The following is an 18,917-nucleotide window of genomic DNA, read 5'->3' as shown; positions in this document are numbered from 1 at the left end:
GGGGGGGGGATCTGTATCTTTTGTACTGGCACTAAGCAACTTTGAGGAGGATGGGAGCAACCCTGGTACACCCAAAAATACAAATGTCCTGAATTGCTGTACGGCCAGCGTCACTTCCTTTTTTCGCGATAAGGACGGAAGTCGATTCGAACGTCCACGCGCTATTACCGGTGTCACGGCAGAAGCCCCGATACAAACAAAGAAAGAAAAGTATTGTTTGAACAAAATTTGATTCATTACCTCGTCGCCGTTCATCTTTCACACAGCCACTGGAAATAGAAATGTCATTCGGTTCAACTTGCAGGCCAGCGGGAGCTCAGGATTTCACCACACTCACGTGGTTGACTTGTCAAAACTCTAGCGCTTTTGTCCACATGGCGCCGCCGTAATCAACCAAAACTGACACGAGACAGTGTTGCTTGAAAACGATACGCTACTGATTAGTGGCGCTTCTGACAATTGCCACGAATAAATTCACACACACCCCTCCAAGAAATGCAAACAAGCGAGGGAGAGGGAAAACAAAACCCCAAATAAGCAATGCTTCCGTAAGGACCGAGGGGAAAAAAAAAAAAGCACATTCTTTGCATTTGCCATGAAAAAGTGTTTTGGGGTTAACCTCAAACTCACCTATACTTAGCGTTTTGGCGCTCGGGCCAAAGCCATGTCTAGTATTGCATTTTTTTTTTCTTCAAAACAGTCTGTTTCAAATGAGTCGTGTTTCATCAAAATACACCAAAAAGGGCCGCCCGCTATGTCGTGCAAGCAAAACGAGCGATGGTGTCATCCGCATCCAACGTTGGCGCCAGACGGCACGCGCTTTCCTCATGAAGCCGGACTTTGTTTGTCTGTCGGGCGTCACGGAAAGGAAAAAGCAAAGTAGAGCACTCCCATCTGGAGTCCGCAAGGCCGCGTCAGCAAAATAGTCGCAACTCTCAAACATTCTCCGGAAGAAATAGTTGCGGAAACACACGCGTTGTTGAAACGTTGATTTAATTTTTCATTTCCACCAAACAAGTCGGCGCAAAATAGCAACACAGCAGCCGCGTGTACATTGGCGTCATCAGGCTCACAAAAAACCGTCAACCGGAAAAGAAAATTGCGGGCAAAATAAAAGACAGTGCTGCCTCGGCATACGAGTGACTTGTTCCACATATACGAGCCGGCGTCTGACCGATTCTTGGTTTTTTTTTTGTTCCTTCTTCTACTTGAGATAGGAGCGCTTTGGTGTCAGTCAACTCAACTGGAATTCTTCCAAACCGGCGCTGGAAGCCGTGAAAGGCCACACCCGGCCGGCCAGCCGCATTTCCTCCGGCGAAAGGCAACTTCACAGTAGCTTTGCCTTGGAAAAGTCCGCTTAGCTTGGTGCTAACAATCAATGCAAAACGCCATTGAGGTGCAAAGGTAACGTTAGCATGGCCTGCTTTCACCCACTTCACTGCCGCCGGAATCTGGAAACGCGCGGCGGGCACGCCATGAGACCATTTCAGATGGGCGGGCCTCGTTGCGTCTATTTACATTTACGGGAATGGCCGCCGCCGGCGGTTGGCGCCCTCTGCTGCGTCCGAACAGACGCAATGTGGACAAGTGTGCCGCTGTTTGTTAACGACGACAATACTCCAATGAAGTTGAGGTGATTGTTGCGTCGCCCTCTTTTGAAAGGTGAACATTCCTTTTGCGCACTTTGGCCTTTTTTGTGGGGGGGGGGCCCCCTTATTTTGAAGAAAAAAAAAAAACATTTTTGGGGTGACATTTGGGCACTACGCCCGTCCGGCAACCGTGACAAACGTGGACGCGTGTGCTTTCCGTTAGCCCGCCTATGGCATTTGGTGTTGGCGAGTCGCCGGCTTTGCGGTCGGCCTGCACCTTTTTCATGGCGCTCTGCATGAAAGACGTTTCAATGCGCATTTGGGAGCCTACGGACGGCCGGCAATTATTTGGGGTCAGCTCTATGGTTCCGATCGTAATTCTCATGCTTACCGCCGCCGACGTGATTGCGCAAAGGTCGGTTACCAAGGCAACCGTGCCAGTCCAAGCGGCAGCACCGCGCTCCCACGTCGGCGGCGGCCACCAGGGCGGGCGGCCGGGGTCTCGGGGGCGTCGCAGGCGGCGGGCGCGTCAGACGGCGGAGGCGCGGACGGCTTTGTGGCGGGAGCGGCCCAGGAGCGGCGAGGCGGCGCCCAGGCACCCCGAGGCCAGGCTGAGGGCCAGGCTGGCCCAGGCCAGAGCCACCGACCAGCCGTAGCCGTGGTCCACGTCGTCCGGGAGGCCGTAGATGAAGGGGGGCTTCCGGGAAAGGTCGTAGGTCACGCTGGCTGCGTACGTGCACAGAGCGATGGTGCAGAAGATTCCTGATGGTGGGGGGGGGGCAGGATGGGGGGCAAAAACAAACAAACAAGCGAGCGAGCGAGCAGGCGGGCGTCAGAGCACCGTCTTGCCAGCAGGGGGCGTGCGCGGCCCTAGCACACTCGCACGCTCACGCAAAGTCACACGGGGGGGGGGGGGCAAATTCTCCTCTCCTTTCCGCGAACCACCCTCGCAGACTCCCGAGCAACTGTTGCCAAGGGGATGTTACCCGCAACTCTTTACGGCGCCGACATTTCAAGCAACCCGACACCGACGTAGTTGACAGACGACGACACGACACGACGCTCGCTCGCGTGCAAGACTGCACATAGTGTCAAAAATGAAATAAAAAAACGCTCCCCACAAAATTGTAATCAAACTTTTGGGGGGGGTCACAAGCGGATAGTCAATCAGGCCAAGAAATCTCGGGAATGGGAATGGTGCGGTCCCACATTGCAAAATTGGAGAAGGCGGCAAGTCCAAAATCAAAAATCAATGAGAACCAACACCACCGATCCTTCTCTAAAACAACAATTACTATCGCCATCTTTTTCTTTTATTATGGAGCTAATATTTTGCAGGTCAAGTCGGCTACTTTAAGGGAACCTTGCGCAAAAATATCACGGTATCAACATTGCACTTTTTGTGAACTATTGAGCATTCCCCCGCTGAACGAGCTTATTTTCAACAAAAAGCATTTGTGACAATAAGCCTGCGCGCTCAGTGAAAATGTGAATCAATATCGAAAGAAATCTTGATGCAGGCGAGCTAGTTATTGCATTATTCGAGATCGAGTCCAAAATCAACGAGAAACGTCACCAGTGAACCGTCACAAAAACAACAATTACCATCCGTCGCTATCTTTTCCCTGTTGATGTTGATGAAGCCAATATTTTGCAACTCAAGTCGGCTAGCGAGAGGCGCGACCACGTCACGTCACGTCACGTCACGTCACGTCGGAGCCAAATTGGCTTGAAACAGTGGCGTCCCTTGCCCGGAGGTGGGAAAGGAAGCAACTTCACCTCATGACGTCATCCAAGAAAGAGGATCGCAAAGGTGCCGTCAAGGTTCGGAGATTGGACCCTTAACACACACACAGACGGACAGACAGAACAAGACACGCACGCGCAGTCACATGAACACGCATGCCAAAGACGCACCTGCCATGAAGAAGAGGAGTCCGGCCACGTGTCGCGTGAGGCTGCCCTCCCAGAAGAAGCCCACGGCCGTCACCACGCTGCCGCACAGCAGCACGGCGGCCGCCATGCCCAGGAAGCCCGCCGTCATGCGACGCAGGTCTGACGGCGGAAAAAGGCCACGCCGCCGGCAAGGCCGCGCGCGTCAGCGTCGGCGTCGGCGTCGGCGTCGGCGTCCGCGTCCGCGTCCGCGTCGGCGCGGGCGCGGGCGCGAGCGCGAGCATGTGGGCGCGAGCGGACTTCAAGGGCAAATCAAATGCCCAAATGGCCTTGTGAAGAACGCGCTCGTCTCCATTCCGATGGCGTTTGCGGAATATGCCGCCATTTTGAGCCATCCGAGGGAGGGGGCGGCCATTTGGCCAGCCGCTGCCGGTCGACTGAAAATGACGCGACGGTTGCTCGGGCAACGATCAATTATGGCTCCTGAGCAGCAAAGGATGGACGCCCCCCAGATGGCTCAAAACGCCGCCCGTTTTGTTCGCTTTCATTTTTTAAATGACGACCATGTTTCAACAAATACGAAGCAGCGCATAGTGTTGCAACCCAATGTCAGTTCCGAATAAAAAATGGAGTGACTTCTGTCGACTGAAAGTGACGTCAGAGTTGCAACGACCAATTCACAGCTGACTGGCGGTGAGCGGTCGTTAGCCGAGTTGCTCACGCAGGAGCAACTGCGGTGTCATTTTCAGTGGGCAAAAAGCGCCGCGCATATTGGCCAATATTGACGAGAAGGCCGCGCATGCATGCTTCGACTCGTGGGCCTGCAGCGTGGAAGAGCAAGGGAATGCAGCAGCGTGCACTCACGCAGCAGATGCCACTCGTCCTGCTGGATGCTCCTGGTCAGGTTGAGAGGGATGTTCCTCAGTCGGATCGGTTGAGAAAAGTGATACTTGACCGCCGTGCAGCGCTCCGCGATACCTGCGCGCGCGCGCGCGCGCGGGCGACATGACAAGCCGAGTGACACCCCGGCTTCGTTCGAGGCACAATCGCGCGTGAGGAGAGACACCTCACCCCTGTCGACGAGGCGGTCGATGTCCGGGTCGAGGCCGGCCACGTAGCACTTGCGCCAGAGGCCGGCGCGCGTGGAGAAGAGCGGGCGGCCGCACTCGGTCTCCAGGATGCCCATGCCCAGGATGGCGCGCCAGTTCTCCAGCAGCTCGTCCTCGCGGCTGCCCACGTGCACGGGCTTGAGCAGGGCCACGTCGCGCGGCGGCCCCGCCCCCGCCCCCGCTCCCGCTCCCGCCCCCGCCCCCGCCGCGCCCGTGTCGAGCAGCGGCAGGTGGTAGATGGGCATGTCGCGGTTCTGCTGGCCGCCCGAGTCGGCGCCCTGCCGCTCGCAGTTGTCGCGGTGGCGCCGCGTGTCCGTCTCGTACCAGTGCTCGGTGCCGATGGCCGTCACCAGCAGCAGCAGCGAGAGCGCGCTCAGGGCCAGGCTGGCGGCGGCCGACGCGCGCGCCGCGGACGGGCGGCGGCGGGCGTCGCTCTGCGCGCGGCTCGCTTTGTCTTCAGCCGCCATGGCGTCCTGCTGCCATCTCGCTTTGCGCGCCGCAGTTCGCTCGACGGCGGCGCGCGCGCGCGCGCGCTCTCGCTCGAATGCGCGGTCGAGTGCGCGGCCGGCTGACGCGGGGAAGCTCGAGCAGAGCAGAGCAGAGCAGAGCAGAGCAGAGCTGAGCGCTTCCGGCAGGCAACGCGGAACTTCCTTTGCCGCCTTCAAAGTAAGAACGTCCGCGGAACCATGCATGCACTCATGCAGACGGCGCGCGCTCTCGAGCGCGCATGCGGCCGCCGCCGCAGTGTCTTTTGGGCCCGGCACGCGCACGCGCACTGTGGGCGTGTGCCGGGGGAGAGAGGAAGGTGACGTCCGACCGAGGATATGGATCGGCATCATCTTGTCCTGAACTTTGGCCGGCACAAGCCGCCTCTGCGCCGCGCGATGATTGTTTATGAGCTCATGCACGCGCATGCACGCGGCATAGATTCCTGCTGATGAAGCCTCAGCAGGACGATCAATAATCCTCAAATGCGCAAGATGGTGCGCGGCAACCCGTTATTGATCAGAAGGCCTCGCTCCAGTGTTGAAGGGAGGCATTTGGTCGAAATCCAAATGGGCATTGCGATGCAAACCACGCCAATCAAGTCAAAGTGATGATCGGCAGGCAGGCCGAGTGCAGGAATGACCTTCAAACGCGCACGCGCACGCGCACGCCCCTTGATTCAAGCGGACTCGTGCGATTGTGATGATGTTGTGCTCTGGGTGGGGGGACGTTTGGGTCTGGTTACCGGAAGCCGCTGCGGCGACTTTGATGAATTATTGATCCACTTTTTTCCTTTCTTTTTTTCGCCTCCATGCATCACCTGAGACGTCTCACGAGGCAAACCCGCGTGACCCGTGACGGCACCCATCTTGACACCTTTGCTGGCGCATTCACACGCATACGCACGCACGCACGCGCGCGGAGTCACACACTCATTTTTGGCGACATCAGTTGCAAGTGCAAAGTAAGGTGACGCGTGAAAACTTCAAACCATGGTTTTCTCCTTTCACAAAAGTCCTCCCAAATGGCAGACATGTTGCGATTTCACTTCTTGTTTTGATTTCAAACCAAAGCAAAAAGTGTGAAGTGTTCCCTCCAGGCTCACGAGAATCTCTCAGAAAGCTACGTGAAAACGGAAAGAACTACTTGCTTGAAGTTAGCGCCGTTTGAAACGGAGTTATTGCCGGCCCGCCCATTTTGACAAAAGGCCGACATTCGTCAAAACGTCGGAGCCGATCGTCGGTCCGGCCGATAATCGGCCTACGCGCCGATTCGCCGCCCAGATGTTTGGCTAACCGCGAGCCTGGGAATGGCGTTTTGCGTGGGATAAATCCCTCGTGCGCTTTGAACGCGCTTGGCCACAAAAAGACGATTCCCATTCGCCGCAGCGTCGCGCCTCTTCTCTTTGGCGACGATTTGACTTGTTTCCACGGCAACTGACAACAGCTGCCGGCTGTTTCCTTGGCAACAGAGACACCTGCTGCGGGAAGCCGCCGAAGAAGCAGCAGCAGCAGCAGCAGCGAGGGCATCGTCCTGGCGATTGAGGAGTTGGCTTACAGGCGTACTTAATCAAGTGTCCCGCCACAACGGCTTTGACTGGAGGAGGCGGAGTCAAGCGACCTCTACTCAGCCTGAATAATTTATTGATCAGCACTGCGGCAGTGGGGGGGGGGGGGGGGCGGGGGGCAAATGAAAATTTAAAGACACACTTTGCTTTGTTTGCCAGAGGCTCACCTTTGACCTCCAGTCTGACAACAAGTCAACACACTTGACTCAGCACGCACACAAACACGCTCGCACACCCACACGGTGTCTTAGGTGGGAGACACACGCCCATACAAAACCTACTGTCATGCACACAAAGACAGGTGGCTGTAGACACACACACGCACACGCATAGACACACACACACACACACACACACGCACGCGGTTAAACGGATATGCGCATGAATTGAGAACGATCTTGTGGCGCATTTGGAAGTTAAGTGAGGCTGAATCGCCGAAGAAAAGGAAGCAAGAAATCCAAGACAGGCTCACACGACGGACGACGCCGACGACGAAGAAAACGCAGCTCTGCTGCCCCCTGGCCGCCGGGACGGACGTGACCGCCGCCCATGACGTCATGGACACTCGTTCCCGGGAATTGACGCGTTCGGGGTCATTCCAGGATTGTTGGATATTTGGGCTATTTTTTCCTAAATTCTTGAACATTTACCTTCGCTTTTCTGATCTACTGATACATTTAATCAATAACACGACTACCACTAATTCAAAAACATACAAGTAATAGTTGCTAAAGTAGTGCAAGCCTCACAATAACAGGGTTGCAAATGCGGGCGAATGTTAGCTTTCTCTCAACTGGAGAAGCTAGCTTTTTAGCTAGCTGTTACTGTTGACCAAGAGGGCAAACTTACTTCTGGAAATAAGTGAAGGACAAAGAAAGACACGATTGTCTTCGGATCGTATGCATCATAACAGTTGCGCGACGTAGATTGAGAGGTTCAATCAAGGCTAGCTGTGTTATAAAAAGAGAGGAGAGGACATACCTTTGCTCCATCTTATCAAGTGATTCGCTGCATGCTTTCTTCTTCTTCTTCACTGCTAAAAAGGTGATGCGAAAAACAGGGTTGCGTGCATGTGCTGGGACGCACGTTCGATGAAGAAGAATTATTTCCAATATTATGGTTACTAAAACGAATGCCTGCACAGATACAAGCGACAGCAATGAAACAAATGCCCCCCCCCCAAAAAAAAGAAGTACATTTCTTTGTAACTGTGTTTTTTTCCCTTCAATTTTTAGATCCTATTGGGTCATGGGGGTGGGCGGACAAAAGAAAATGTCATTTGAGAGGGAGGGTGCCCCAGACTTAGTTGGAACAATTTTCAAGCATTATTTTGTCGTACTTATTTAGATTTGGGCTCAGGATAAGTGAATGTACACAGAAAGCGCATGTTGTGGAATTTTGTATGTGGATTATTACAAATTGGATGGGCGGTATGTAAAATGTCCTCCAATTTTGGAATGGCCCTTATTTTATTATGAGTCCCGGACGGGATTGTCGCTTTTTGGGAAGGCCGAGTCGAGCTTGTAAAAGGCAGCACTTCCGTTTTGGCCCTCTTACTTTGAAGTGCGCCCGGGGCTCATACCGGAAGTGTCACCGAGTGCTCACCGCGCCGCAGAAGGACGATCGTCGTCGGTCGTGTGCACTGTCGTGACGAGCACGCGCGCGAGCGAGCGAGCAGGTAAGCGCGCGCCAAGCGTGCTACCGGCGTTGCGCTAAAAGCTAAACGAAGCTAAGCTCAGCTGAAGACGTCAGCGAGCGACGTGTTGTTGAGGCGGCGAGCTGCAGGCTAACGGTTAGCTACGCGCTAACGATCCTGGCTTATCTTGCTTCGACCTGTGCGGAATGACGTCATCTTCGCTTTGACTAGAACCAATGAAAATATCGTCGTATTTTCTTCATCCAACTGGTTGTTCGATTGCGTCCCTTGGAGGAAAAGGCTTTCTTTCCTGTTGTGGGTGACGATGACGTCATCGGCGGTTGTTGTTGTTGTTGTTGTTGTTGTTGGGCCCTCCCCTTCCCGCTCAGGTGACAGGTGAGCGGCATGGCTTTGATCTCCTTGGACGACCTCGAGGGCTTGGACGAAGACGAGCAGATGGACGATGACATCACGGACAACCCCGAGCCAATGGGGGACGAGCACTCGGACAGGCTGCTCGCTCATTGGAGGGCCGTGGCCAGCACGCATCAGGTCACCGTGCCCACAGGTGAGCGCATACGTCATTACGTCGCCACGGCAATATCCCAAGTGCATTCCTATTTTCATGGCAATGAAACCTACCCCTTGTTAATATTTTTTCCCCCGAGTCTCTGTGTATACGCATTTATTATCGTTTCCCCGAAAAAACTGTTAAAAAACAAAATCGCATCAATCGATTTCGTGTCAGTCAATCACCGAGTTTTGCAATTTGCCCCCAAAAAAAGCCTTGGTCATCGACGAGGACGAGTTGGAAAAGCGAAAGCGTTTCGCCGCTCCTCTCGTTTTGAGTTCCGCGGTCTCGCGGAGCGGCACTGGCGAGCGGGAACGCAGATTAGATGGACGTGGCAACAAATAGTCGCCGAAAGGTGAACGGACGAAGCAAATCGACACGAATAAAAAAGCTTGCTCTTGCTTGCTTGCTTGCAGAAATGAGGGGGCCCATCCACGAAATGGCACGCAACAGCCAGCAGAGGGAGCCCGTCCCCTTCGTGCTCATTTCCTGCCAGGAGAAGGTGCTCGCCCCCGCCGCTGCTCGCAATGAGGCCGCCCGCGGCGATGACGTCACACACGATGCCTTGCTTGCAGATGGGCGAGCTGATGTGGGAGGAGCGCGCGTACCCGGCCGGCAAGTGGGCGTGCGTGCGGCAGGCCGAGGAACTTTACGAGCAGAGCATCTCCAAGAGCTTCATGAAGTTGATGCGCTTCATCTGCAAGGAGAACTCAGCAGGTGGCTCGCCCGCGCCCTCGGACGACAGCGCGCCGATACGGTCGAGGACACTTTTGTCCGTTTTGTGTTTTTGGGGCGCACGCAGGCGGCCACCTGGGCCTGACGGTGCCGGTGGTGAGCACGGTGCTGGTGACGGCCGACGGCAAGACGCTGGACAAGAACGTAGAGACGGGCTTCTACCTGCCCGCCGCCTTGCAGGACGCGCCGCCGCGGCCGCACGACCCCGACGTGGACGTGGTGCAGCGCGACGCCTTCACCGTCGTGGCCAGGCAAGACGCCGCCGCCGCAAGTAGTTCCCAGCCAACAAAACAACACAGGCGCTACACATTTAGATGACATTAAATAAAGAGAGAGCGAGAGCGATCCGGTGGTAGGCATTTGAAGCTGTAATTAAAAACTAAACAACATTTGATCTTAAAAAAAAAAAAGAGAAAATGAAGTTGTAAATAGAAGGGTTAAGGAGATTCAAAATAGAGAGAGATCCGGTGGTAGGCATTTGAAGGGTACATCTAAATTGCAATTCAAAAAACAAACATCATGAGAAAATGAAGTTGGAAGCAGTTGAAAAGGGCAATTGTACAAAAATCAAAATAAGTACGTAAACACAAGTGAAACATTAATATTAATAAATGAAACTGACAGGAAAAACGAAGCTTTGAATAAAACAACGTTTCAAAATGAAGACCAAGTGAGAAGGTTCTTCATTCCAGCCTTTTTTGTGGCGGCAGGCCCTTCTCGGGGACCACCACCGAGGAGACGGTGACGCGCCACGCCGCCGGCCTGCGGGAGCTGCTGGGCGCCGCCGCGTCCCGCCGCCTGCGCCCCGACGTCTACATGGTGGCCGTCTACGAGAACCCCGGCGTCCCGCGCCGACGCAACGAGATCTGGTTCCTGCGCCGCTAGGACGGGAAGGAAAACGCGCGCTGGCCCAAACGTCTCGTTAGCATGCTTAGCCGCGAGCCAGTTGGTGGAAATCAACTCCGGTTTATTGAAGGTGAATATTTTTGTATCTTTGGACTAATCAAAGGCTTTTCATTTGAAAGGTATCCTGTTTGGACTAAATAAATGTCCATTCAACAATGACGTGGACTGTCTGGTCAGCAGTTGCTACGGTAAGCCCGGGGCAAAACAAGCTTTATTTACAAACGCAAAGCACATCCCATGCAAAATGGAGGGGAAGTTGGAGGCGGAAGTCCAACGGAGCGGGACGCCGCGGGGGGCGGGGCGGGGCGGGGCGGGGGCGGGCCGGGCCGGGCTCCGCGGCCGCTCCCGGCGTCAGATCAGGTCGGCCACTGCGCACAAGAGCCACAAAGACACAGAGGTGGCGGTTAACTTTGCAGCTCTTTTCCCCGCACTGCTCGTCGTCTTTGGAAAAACGTCGACAGGAAAGTCGTCGGATTTGGACCGACGTTAAAGCAACTCCGATTGGCCGCTTCAATCGAGCCAGCCTGACTTGATGCTTTTTGCGGTCTGGAGATGCTAGCCATCCTCAGATGGTGGCCGACTGGAGACGCAACGTCATCCATCCATCCATGTTCGGGAAACGCTCCACGTCTCTCTCTCTCTCTCTCTCTCTCTCAATGGGCCGCATCAGAAAGATGACTGGGTTGTTTCGCAACAAAAAAGGGTTTGAACCGGAAAACCATCGTTTGATTTCAAAGGTGCGAGTGCCTCAAATCGAACCGGATGGATTCCACTGCGAAATGTATCAAATCGTCTCTGATCGGAGAGAGAGACCCGAGAAGGAGTTGGCACGTTGACGGGACTGACAAATTCATTCAAATGGGGGTCAAAGAAGAACAACAAAAAAGGCAAGGAACGGCACCCCCTTTCTTTCCAAAAGGTTGCCGAGCCCGAAAAAAGGCCCCCCGCCCCCCCCCCGCGGCGTACCGTTCATGGGCATCTCGTCGATCTGCGTCGAGTAGTACTGCTCAATGTCGCGCAGGATGCGGATGTCGTCATTCTTCACAAAGTTGATGGCCACGCCTTTGCGGCCGTAGCGACCCGAGCGGCCGATCCTGAGCGGGCGGGGTCACATGTCGGCGGGTGAGCGGCGTTTGGGGGCAACGGGCGGGCGCGAGGTCCTACCTGTGGATGTAGAGCTCTCGGTTGTTGGGGAGGTCGTAGTTGATGATGAGGGAAACCTGAGGCACGTCCAGACCGCGCGCCCACACGTCCGTCGAGATCAACACGCGGCTGCGCGCGCGCGCACACACACACACACACGCGCACACACTTATTCGATTTGAACTTTCAGTCGGATATCCATAGAGCAAAATATTGGATAGCCGCAGCCCTGTGTGTGTACTTTAAAGTGTGTTTTCCCAGTAATGCTGGATGCTCATCACATCACCCAACGCGCATCTTTCTTAGTGTGCGCACACATTAGGTGGGGAACCAAAACCGGTTGGTACCGCAAAACCCTTTTGGGATTTAAAAGGTGTGAGAGCATCAAATCGACATCAAAATAAAGATGTGCAAAAGTTTGACATTTCTGTCGCTTGGACATTTTGGAGGACTCAATTTACGGTGGAAAACCATATGGCGCTATTGTTTCAGTTTCCAGTTCACTTTTGAAGATATGCTGGCGCTCCTTGAACTTTTTGTTACAATTGGATAACATCTATCTTGTCAGGAAGTTATAGTAAGACGGATAAAATTAAAAAATAAAATCAACGATGCAAATCTGATTTTTTTCCCGGCAAAAATACGCTTAAAGACATTTCAACAAAGTTACGGGTTTTTTTGTGTGTGTGTGGGGGGGAATTTTGATGACAATATTTTCTCTTTTACTGAAAATGAATATTGGCTCCGAATGTCGGTGATCGGCCTTCTTGACTACTAATAATCGGTATTGGCTCTGAAAAAAACCCATCGGTTTCTCTCCAACAAATTCATCACATTATTCAACCTATCCATACGATATCAAATCGTAATCGAATCTCACCGAGTCAAAGGGAACCAAATCATTGCACCTTCAAACAGAACCGCCCTTAAGCATATCGGAAACCGTATGGAATGGTCTTTTGTGGAGCGATGCACACACGTGTTGTGTGTGTGCGGCGCGGTGCGGCGCACCTGGCTCCGGAGCGGAACTCCTTCATGATGGACTCTCGCTCTTTCTGCGGCATGTCTCCGTGCATGGACGACACGGTGAAGTTGGCCTCTCGCATTTTCTCCGTCAGCCAGTCCACCTGCAGGCAAAGGGCGGCGCGTCAGGGGGTGCGGCGGCGGCGGGCGGCGCGTCAGGAGGTGCGCGGTCGCCTTCCTACCTTCCTCTTGGTGTTGCAGAAGATGACGGCCTGCGTGATGGTGAGCGTGTCGTACAGGTCGCACAAGGTGTCAAACTTCCACTCCTCGCGCTCCACCGCCACAAAGAACTGTTTGATTCCTTCCAGCGTCAACTCGTCACTGCGATGCGACACACACACACACACGGAAGAAAATAACAACGATTATGCATTTCTATCCGATCGGCGCTGCGCAATGAATGGAAACTCAATGACAATTACGATTATTACACACCTCATGACAAAATTGACATCATCGAAAAAAAAAAGATTATTAATATGCATTTATATCCGGCGCACTGTGCAATGAATCGAAATTCAATTACGATTATTACACTCCACGATTACAACATTAGCATCATAAGAAAAAAAAACGAGTATTCATTTATATGCCATCAGGGCTGTGCAATGAATCTAAATTCAATGACAATTACTTTCCACAGTTACAAAATTGGCACAATTGGAAAAAAAATGATTCTTCATATACATTCATATCCAATGTTTATTTATGCAAGGGAATCATACATGTGCACTTAAAAAAAGATATATATCATTTTACCATTTTGTTTGGTCCAAAAGGAACATACCGTATTTTTATTTTATTTTATTTGAAAATGCAAAACTTATATAAGCCGCACCTATCCATGTTGAAAACTTCTATATTTACTACATTAACAAAACGATTATGAACTGTAAATGTACATGTATGTACCTGAGCAGATTCTTTCCTAACAGTGCCTTTTAACACGGCAGCAACTTTGCTGATTAAAACGGAACAGAACCAAGAGAAAATAAACGGTACTTATCGTCACTTCACTGCCGGCTGCCGCTCCAGTTGGTCAGCTAATGTCCACCAGACTCCACCATTTATTGTTCTGCTACATTCTACATATGCACCTGTCTTGTTTTATGTTAATCAAGTCAGCCAATCTAACACACGACGTGCTAAATCAACATTAGCATTTCACATGGAAACAACAGAGCAGACGGAACATCGGCCAATCGCATTCACGTGCACTCCAGGGACCTCTCGGGAAACACAAAATCAAAGAATTGCAGCACCTGATGCAATAGCGCCCTCGCCTGTTGCGCTCCTCCACCCGCAGTCGCGTCCCGTGGACGGCAATTGAATTGTATTGACTTGTACCGCCATTCCGGTTAGAGCGCCCCGAGCGGCGGAAGAAAAAGCCACGGACTATAAATGGCATGGCTCAAAACCTAGGAAAAAAGTTGCGGCTTAAAGTGCGGAAAATACGGTACTTTCATTTGACTTTACATTTTTTACGGTTAAGCCTTTTCTTGTTTTGTACCCGAAAATGAACGATTGTTAGAATAACAGTGTTTTCGATGGCGACCAAAATAATGGCGACGAGTATTTATTTCCCCCCTAATCGAGCGGCCCAAATCAAACGTCAATCTTGGGTCCTTTTTTCCTGGAAACTTGGCCAGCTCTTTGAACGGGAACGCTCCGAGAAGAGTGGCCTTTTTCTTTCGGTGCAGTCCGTGTACAGGTGGCACAATTCACCAATAAAAAATGACTTTGGAGACTCAATAAATCGTTTCGAGGTTGTTTCCAAATTTCATCCGCTCAACAGCGAATCTTGTCCGACTTGCGTGGTCTTGTTCTCTCTGTGTTGAGTCCCAATCAAAGGTTTGCAAAAAGGAAGACCCGACCGCCACCACCTAACACCCCCCCCCCCCCCCAGCTCCCCGCCCCGTATACGCACCGCTTGACCAGGATGCGTATGGGGTCGGTCATGAACTTGTTGGTCATCTCGAGGATCTCGTGCGGCAGCGTGGCGCTGATGAGGACCACCTGCGTGGCGGGCGGCAGGTAACGGTACACGTCGTAGATCTGCTCCTTGAAACCTGCACGTGGACTTGAGGTCAGAGGTCACGGCGCTTCCGACGGCCGGGCCGGCGGGCGACCCACCTTTGTTGAGCATCTCGTCGGCCTCGTCCAGAACCAACATTTTGATGGCGCGCGTGCGCAGGCTGCGGCGCCGGATCATGTCTGCAAGCACAGGCGCCTTATTGCCGACCAGAAAAACTGCCTGCTGGCTAAATGCTAACATGGAAGGAAAATGCTCTTGCTGTGCTAAGGGCCAGCCAGCATGGCTGCTAATTTGACAAGAATCTCACTAAGGGATATTTGAACTAGGGACAGACCGATTATCGGCGTTTCGATTAATAGCGGCAGCGGCCTTGTTTTCATTTCACTTTTGCTGACGAGCCAGGGTGCTCCCTGAACTTTTGTTACAATTTGATAACAAAGATGGATATTGTCAAAAATGGATATTGTAACTATCATTTCAAAAAAATGAAAATGAAATGAAAATCTAAAAAAATTGTTCCGTAAACACGCTTCAAGACGTTTCAACAGTAGAGGTTTTTTTTTATGCCAATATTTTCTATTTTACTGAAAATGAATATCGGCTCCAAATATCGGCGATGGGCCTCCTTGACTACTACTAATCAACATCGGCCCTGGAAAAAAAACATATCAGTCAATCTCTAATATCGGCTAGTGGCCACCTTGACTACCTAATAATCGGTATTGGTATCGGCGCTGAAAAAAAAAACCCATATTGGTCAATCTCCAATATTGCCTCCACATACCGGTCATCGGTCTCCTTGACTACTAATAATCGGCATCGGCCCTGAAAAATAACATACGGGTCTAATATGAACACGTGGCAGCAGAAGCCAAGAATAACGTCCTTCGCCATGGTCGAAAACGGGAGTAAGAAAGCTCATCGGGTCTTTTTCTCCGACTCGGAGCGCGCGGGCGGCGCCACACCGCCCCCCGCTGGCCAAGGTGGCAGGAGCAACGGTCAATGGGCATCACGGCTCGCCTTACCGAACACTCGGCCCGGCGTCCCCGACACCACGTGCTGGCCAAAGTCCAATTTGCGGATGTCCTCGCCCACGTTGGTGCCGCCGATGCACGCGTGGCACTGGACGTTCATGTAGTCGCCCAGCGCCAGCAGCACCTGAGAGCGTGCGAAAGACATCAGTCCAGCTGGGGCGACGGGTCCCATTTGGGCGGGGAGGCGGGTCGGGGGAGGGGGCGCTTACCTTCTGGATCTGGCCGGCCAGTTCTCTGGTGGGCGCCAGGATCAACGCCTGGGTCTCCCTCACCTGTGCACACCCATCCCCCAAGAGTTTTTTTAAAAATTCAAATCAGGCGTCAATTCACCACTTTGGTCCAATTGAAACTCAACCCAATCTAACATAGTTCCTCAAAGTCAAAAGCTGGCCACAAAGTACTGGTTTTTGTCCAAATGAAACTCCTTGTCTCATTAGAACATAGTTCCTCAGTGCAACAAGACGGCGCCAAAGTACTATGATTTATTCTTTGACTCAAAAACCCGTGGAACCCCCACCTCCCCCAAAAAACGCACAAAAGCTACCACGGCCTATTGACAAGAGGAAAAAAGGCGTGTCTAAAATGTATCATAAAAATTAATAAACCATTATAAAATTGGATTTTTTTTCAAGAAACGTATACTAAAAGGCATTCCGACAAAGACTTTTATTCTTCTTTCAATTTTGACGCCAAAATCTTCCTTTTGACCGAAAATGAATATCGGCTCCAAATTTCGGCGATGGGTCTCCTTGACTACTAATAATCGGTATCGGCCCTGAAAAAAAACAAAAACATAACGGCCAATCTCTAATATCGGATTTAGAGAATCGTTATCGGCCCGGGGAAGAAAAAGCAATCACTCAATCTCTAGCAAAAACATCAGCTTTCCCGTCACATCGCAATCATCATCATCATCATCATCACCGCAATCATCATCATCACCGCGAATCAAATGTTTTGTTGTCAAGGTTGCCCCGCCCCCCGCCCTCGGCAACTTCTGGAATGGCCGCAGCAGGAATTGTGCCTTTGAGCCGCACAAAAAGCCCCGCACTGACCTGGATGTCCAGACACTGCAGCACCGACACGCAGAAGGTGGCCGTCTTGCCCGTCCCCGACTGAGACCTGAACGCCGCAAAAAAAACAACAAAAAAAAAGGCGCCGTCACGCCGACCGGCAAAGCAAAGGGAGACTTTTCTCTCGTCTTACTGGGCGATGACGTCTCGGCCTTTGATGATCTGCTTGATGGCTCGCTGCTGAATGGCCGACGGCTTCTCGAACCCTGAAACAACAAACGAGGAGAAGGAGGGCTTGACATAGTTCTTCGAGTTGATTAGGACCGCGCCCGAGTCGGTATCTTGACACACTTGGTGCGCCTGGAAAAAGTGCACCGAGGAGGAGAAAAAAATAAATAAAATAATAATTCTAAATAAAGAGCCTTTGGATCGACTTCATTCCAACACGTACAACCGTACTTCTCCTGTGTTTTCCTCAAAAATAAACAAACGGGAAATAATCACCCTAATATGGCCTTGACACGCGTACGCGCATTGTGCAATCGTTGTCACCGATGAAGTGCAAACGTTCTGCTTTCGTTTGTTTTGGGACCCCATTCCAATTTGTGCCACCAAATCTCCGGGCAAACAAATTGGGTTCGGGGGCGAAAATCCGGATTGACACTTTGTGATCGTGTGATGTTCCGGTGTTGTTTGGGAAGCAGCAGCCGTAGTTGGGCGCGGCGACGGCGAACGGGCGTACGTGAAGGGCCGGGCATTTGTCCGTCCCCGAAAATGGCCAATGAGACCGTCGAGCCGGAGAGCGATGTCTCATTGAGCCTTGCAAAGGTCCGCCAATTTCGGGCATTTGGACACGATTTTGAATGGACAAATACATGCACAGCCCTTCACGTACGCCGTAGCTCCAAACATGGCGGATGATGACGTCGTGATGACGCGCTGCACGGGCCCTTTTTCACAGTTGCAGATATTTGAAAACAAAAAAGCTTGTCGAAATCATTCCTTGAATGACTTTCTACTACGGTCTATATACCTTTGAAGTTGATAAAGAATAAGAAAGCACAACAACTTTGTTCATTGCTTGAGAGTCTTCATTTATTTGAATGTTATCGTGGCCGAAATGTTTTTTTTGGTGTGCGTGCGTTTGCCCGATGCTGTTTTGAATTTGATTGTACACTGTCGATGGCTGCGTGGCCCTTTGTCAGAAGGTACATTTGTCAAGGGTTTTTAAATGTTAAATGCCCGATTTCTTGGTATTTGTTCTCGCATTGATGCTTTAAAATAAATCGGGGCCAAAAGTGAGCCGCGGGCGTTAGCACAAGTGGCTCCTCATGCTAACGGAAAGCACGCGCGCACGCGCGCAACTCGAGGCGACAAAGCGCCTTTCGGCGGCGAATGTGAACCCGATGTTCACCGGGCGGGCGTCGCCGCTCCGCTTCCCGACGACGAAGCGACAAGGGGGGGGGGAGAGGAATGGCCCGAATCCGAGTTGGCGGCGGCGTGGGCGCCTTCTCCCTCCGGGGGCCTCGCCGATCCCCGGCCTACCGTAAGCGTAGATGCCGCGCAGCAGGTCCTCCCTTAGGCCCATGGTGTCGAAGGTGGGGGTAACGTCCACCTCCTCGCTGGTCTCAAACTCCACCTTGGTCATGTCCTCGTCCTTGAGGAGCCGCTTCCGACTCTGCACACCGGCTGCGGCCATTGCTTGACTCGACTCGAAACGAACGAACGAAAAGGGAGGGAGACGCCGCTAGCTGCTTACTGCTAACACCGGGCACGGAACAGAGAAGAGGGAGCGCGTGTCGCGATGACGCACTCGGGAAGCGACGCCGCATGTGACGTCATACCCCGTCGCCATCCCCTCCCGTGTATATTTGATCACTAATAAGGTGATGGAAGTGACTTTTAAAATATTGCAGTGACTTTTAAAATATTGCATGAATATTATCCAGCCAACCATTACATGACTAAGTTTAAAAGGGACATTGAGGTGTGTTGCTCCCACCCAGAGACAGTTTTGGATCTGCTGATACTCTCGGACATTTTGGAAAGACTTGAGTAAATTTGTCAGTTTGTTTCTTAATAAAGACTTTTCTTTAAAGTGGGAAAATATATATTTTTTGGTTTTCCTGAAGTGTACTAACAAAGACGCTTTTTTCACAATTAATTTGCCGATACGT

The 18,917-nt window shown here is 52.1% G+C and overlaps 3 protein-coding genes across 3 annotated transcripts; 1 reads left to right on the top strand and 2 right to left on the bottom strand.

Annotated features, from left to right (window-relative positions):
* Positions 1–976: 976 nt before the first annotated feature.
* tmem178a (transmembrane protein 178a) lies at positions 977–5,344 on the bottom strand. The gene is made up of 4 exons (XM_086032651.1): positions 4,554–5,344; positions 4,347–4,460; positions 3,507–3,644; positions 977–2,351 (listed from the first exon to the last, which is right to left on the bottom strand). Exons 1-4 carry the CDS (start codon positions 5,281–5,283, stop codon positions 2,119–2,121), a joined length of 1,215 nt encoding a protein of 404 aa, XP_085888777.1. The 5' UTR covers positions 5,284–5,344; the 3' UTR covers positions 977–2,118.
* A 2,271-nt stretch (positions 5,345–7,615) lies between these two features.
* soul4 (heme-binding protein soul4) lies at positions 7,616–10,651 on the top strand. The gene is made up of 6 exons (XM_086032682.1): positions 7,616–8,322; positions 8,670–8,848; positions 9,268–9,353; positions 9,427–9,568; positions 9,654–9,837; positions 10,297–10,651. Exons 2-6 carry the CDS (start codon positions 8,686–8,688, stop codon positions 10,469–10,471), a joined length of 750 nt encoding a protein of 249 aa, XP_085888808.1. The 5' UTR covers positions 7,616–8,322; positions 8,670–8,685; the 3' UTR covers positions 10,472–10,651.
* Positions 10,652–10,665: 14 nt separating this feature from the next.
* Positions 10,666–18,593, bottom strand: eif4a3 (eukaryotic translation initiation factor 4A3). The gene is made up of 12 exons (XM_086032675.1): positions 18,286–18,593; positions 16,934–17,006; positions 16,783–16,849; positions 15,937–15,999; positions 15,719–15,851; positions 14,792–14,872; positions 14,586–14,727; positions 12,841–12,979; positions 12,647–12,762; positions 11,657–11,764; positions 11,459–11,586; positions 10,666–10,860 (listed from the first exon to the last, which is right to left on the bottom strand). Exons 1-12 carry the CDS (start codon positions 18,437–18,439, stop codon positions 10,844–10,846), a joined length of 1,221 nt encoding a protein of 406 aa, XP_085888801.1. The 5' UTR covers positions 18,440–18,593; the 3' UTR covers positions 10,666–10,843.
* Positions 18,594–18,917: the final 324 nt, after the last annotated feature.

This window comes from Filicampus tigris, chromosome 6 (genome assembly GCF_054856515.1).
Source record: "Filicampus tigris isolate MCC_2025a chromosome 6, RoL_Ftig_1.0, whole genome shotgun sequence".
NCBI lineage: Eukaryota > Metazoa > Chordata > Actinopteri > Syngnathiformes > Syngnathidae > Filicampus > Filicampus tigris.
The sequence above is the reverse complement of the archived record's forward strand: the minus strand, read 5'-3'. Positions and strand labels throughout refer to the sequence as shown.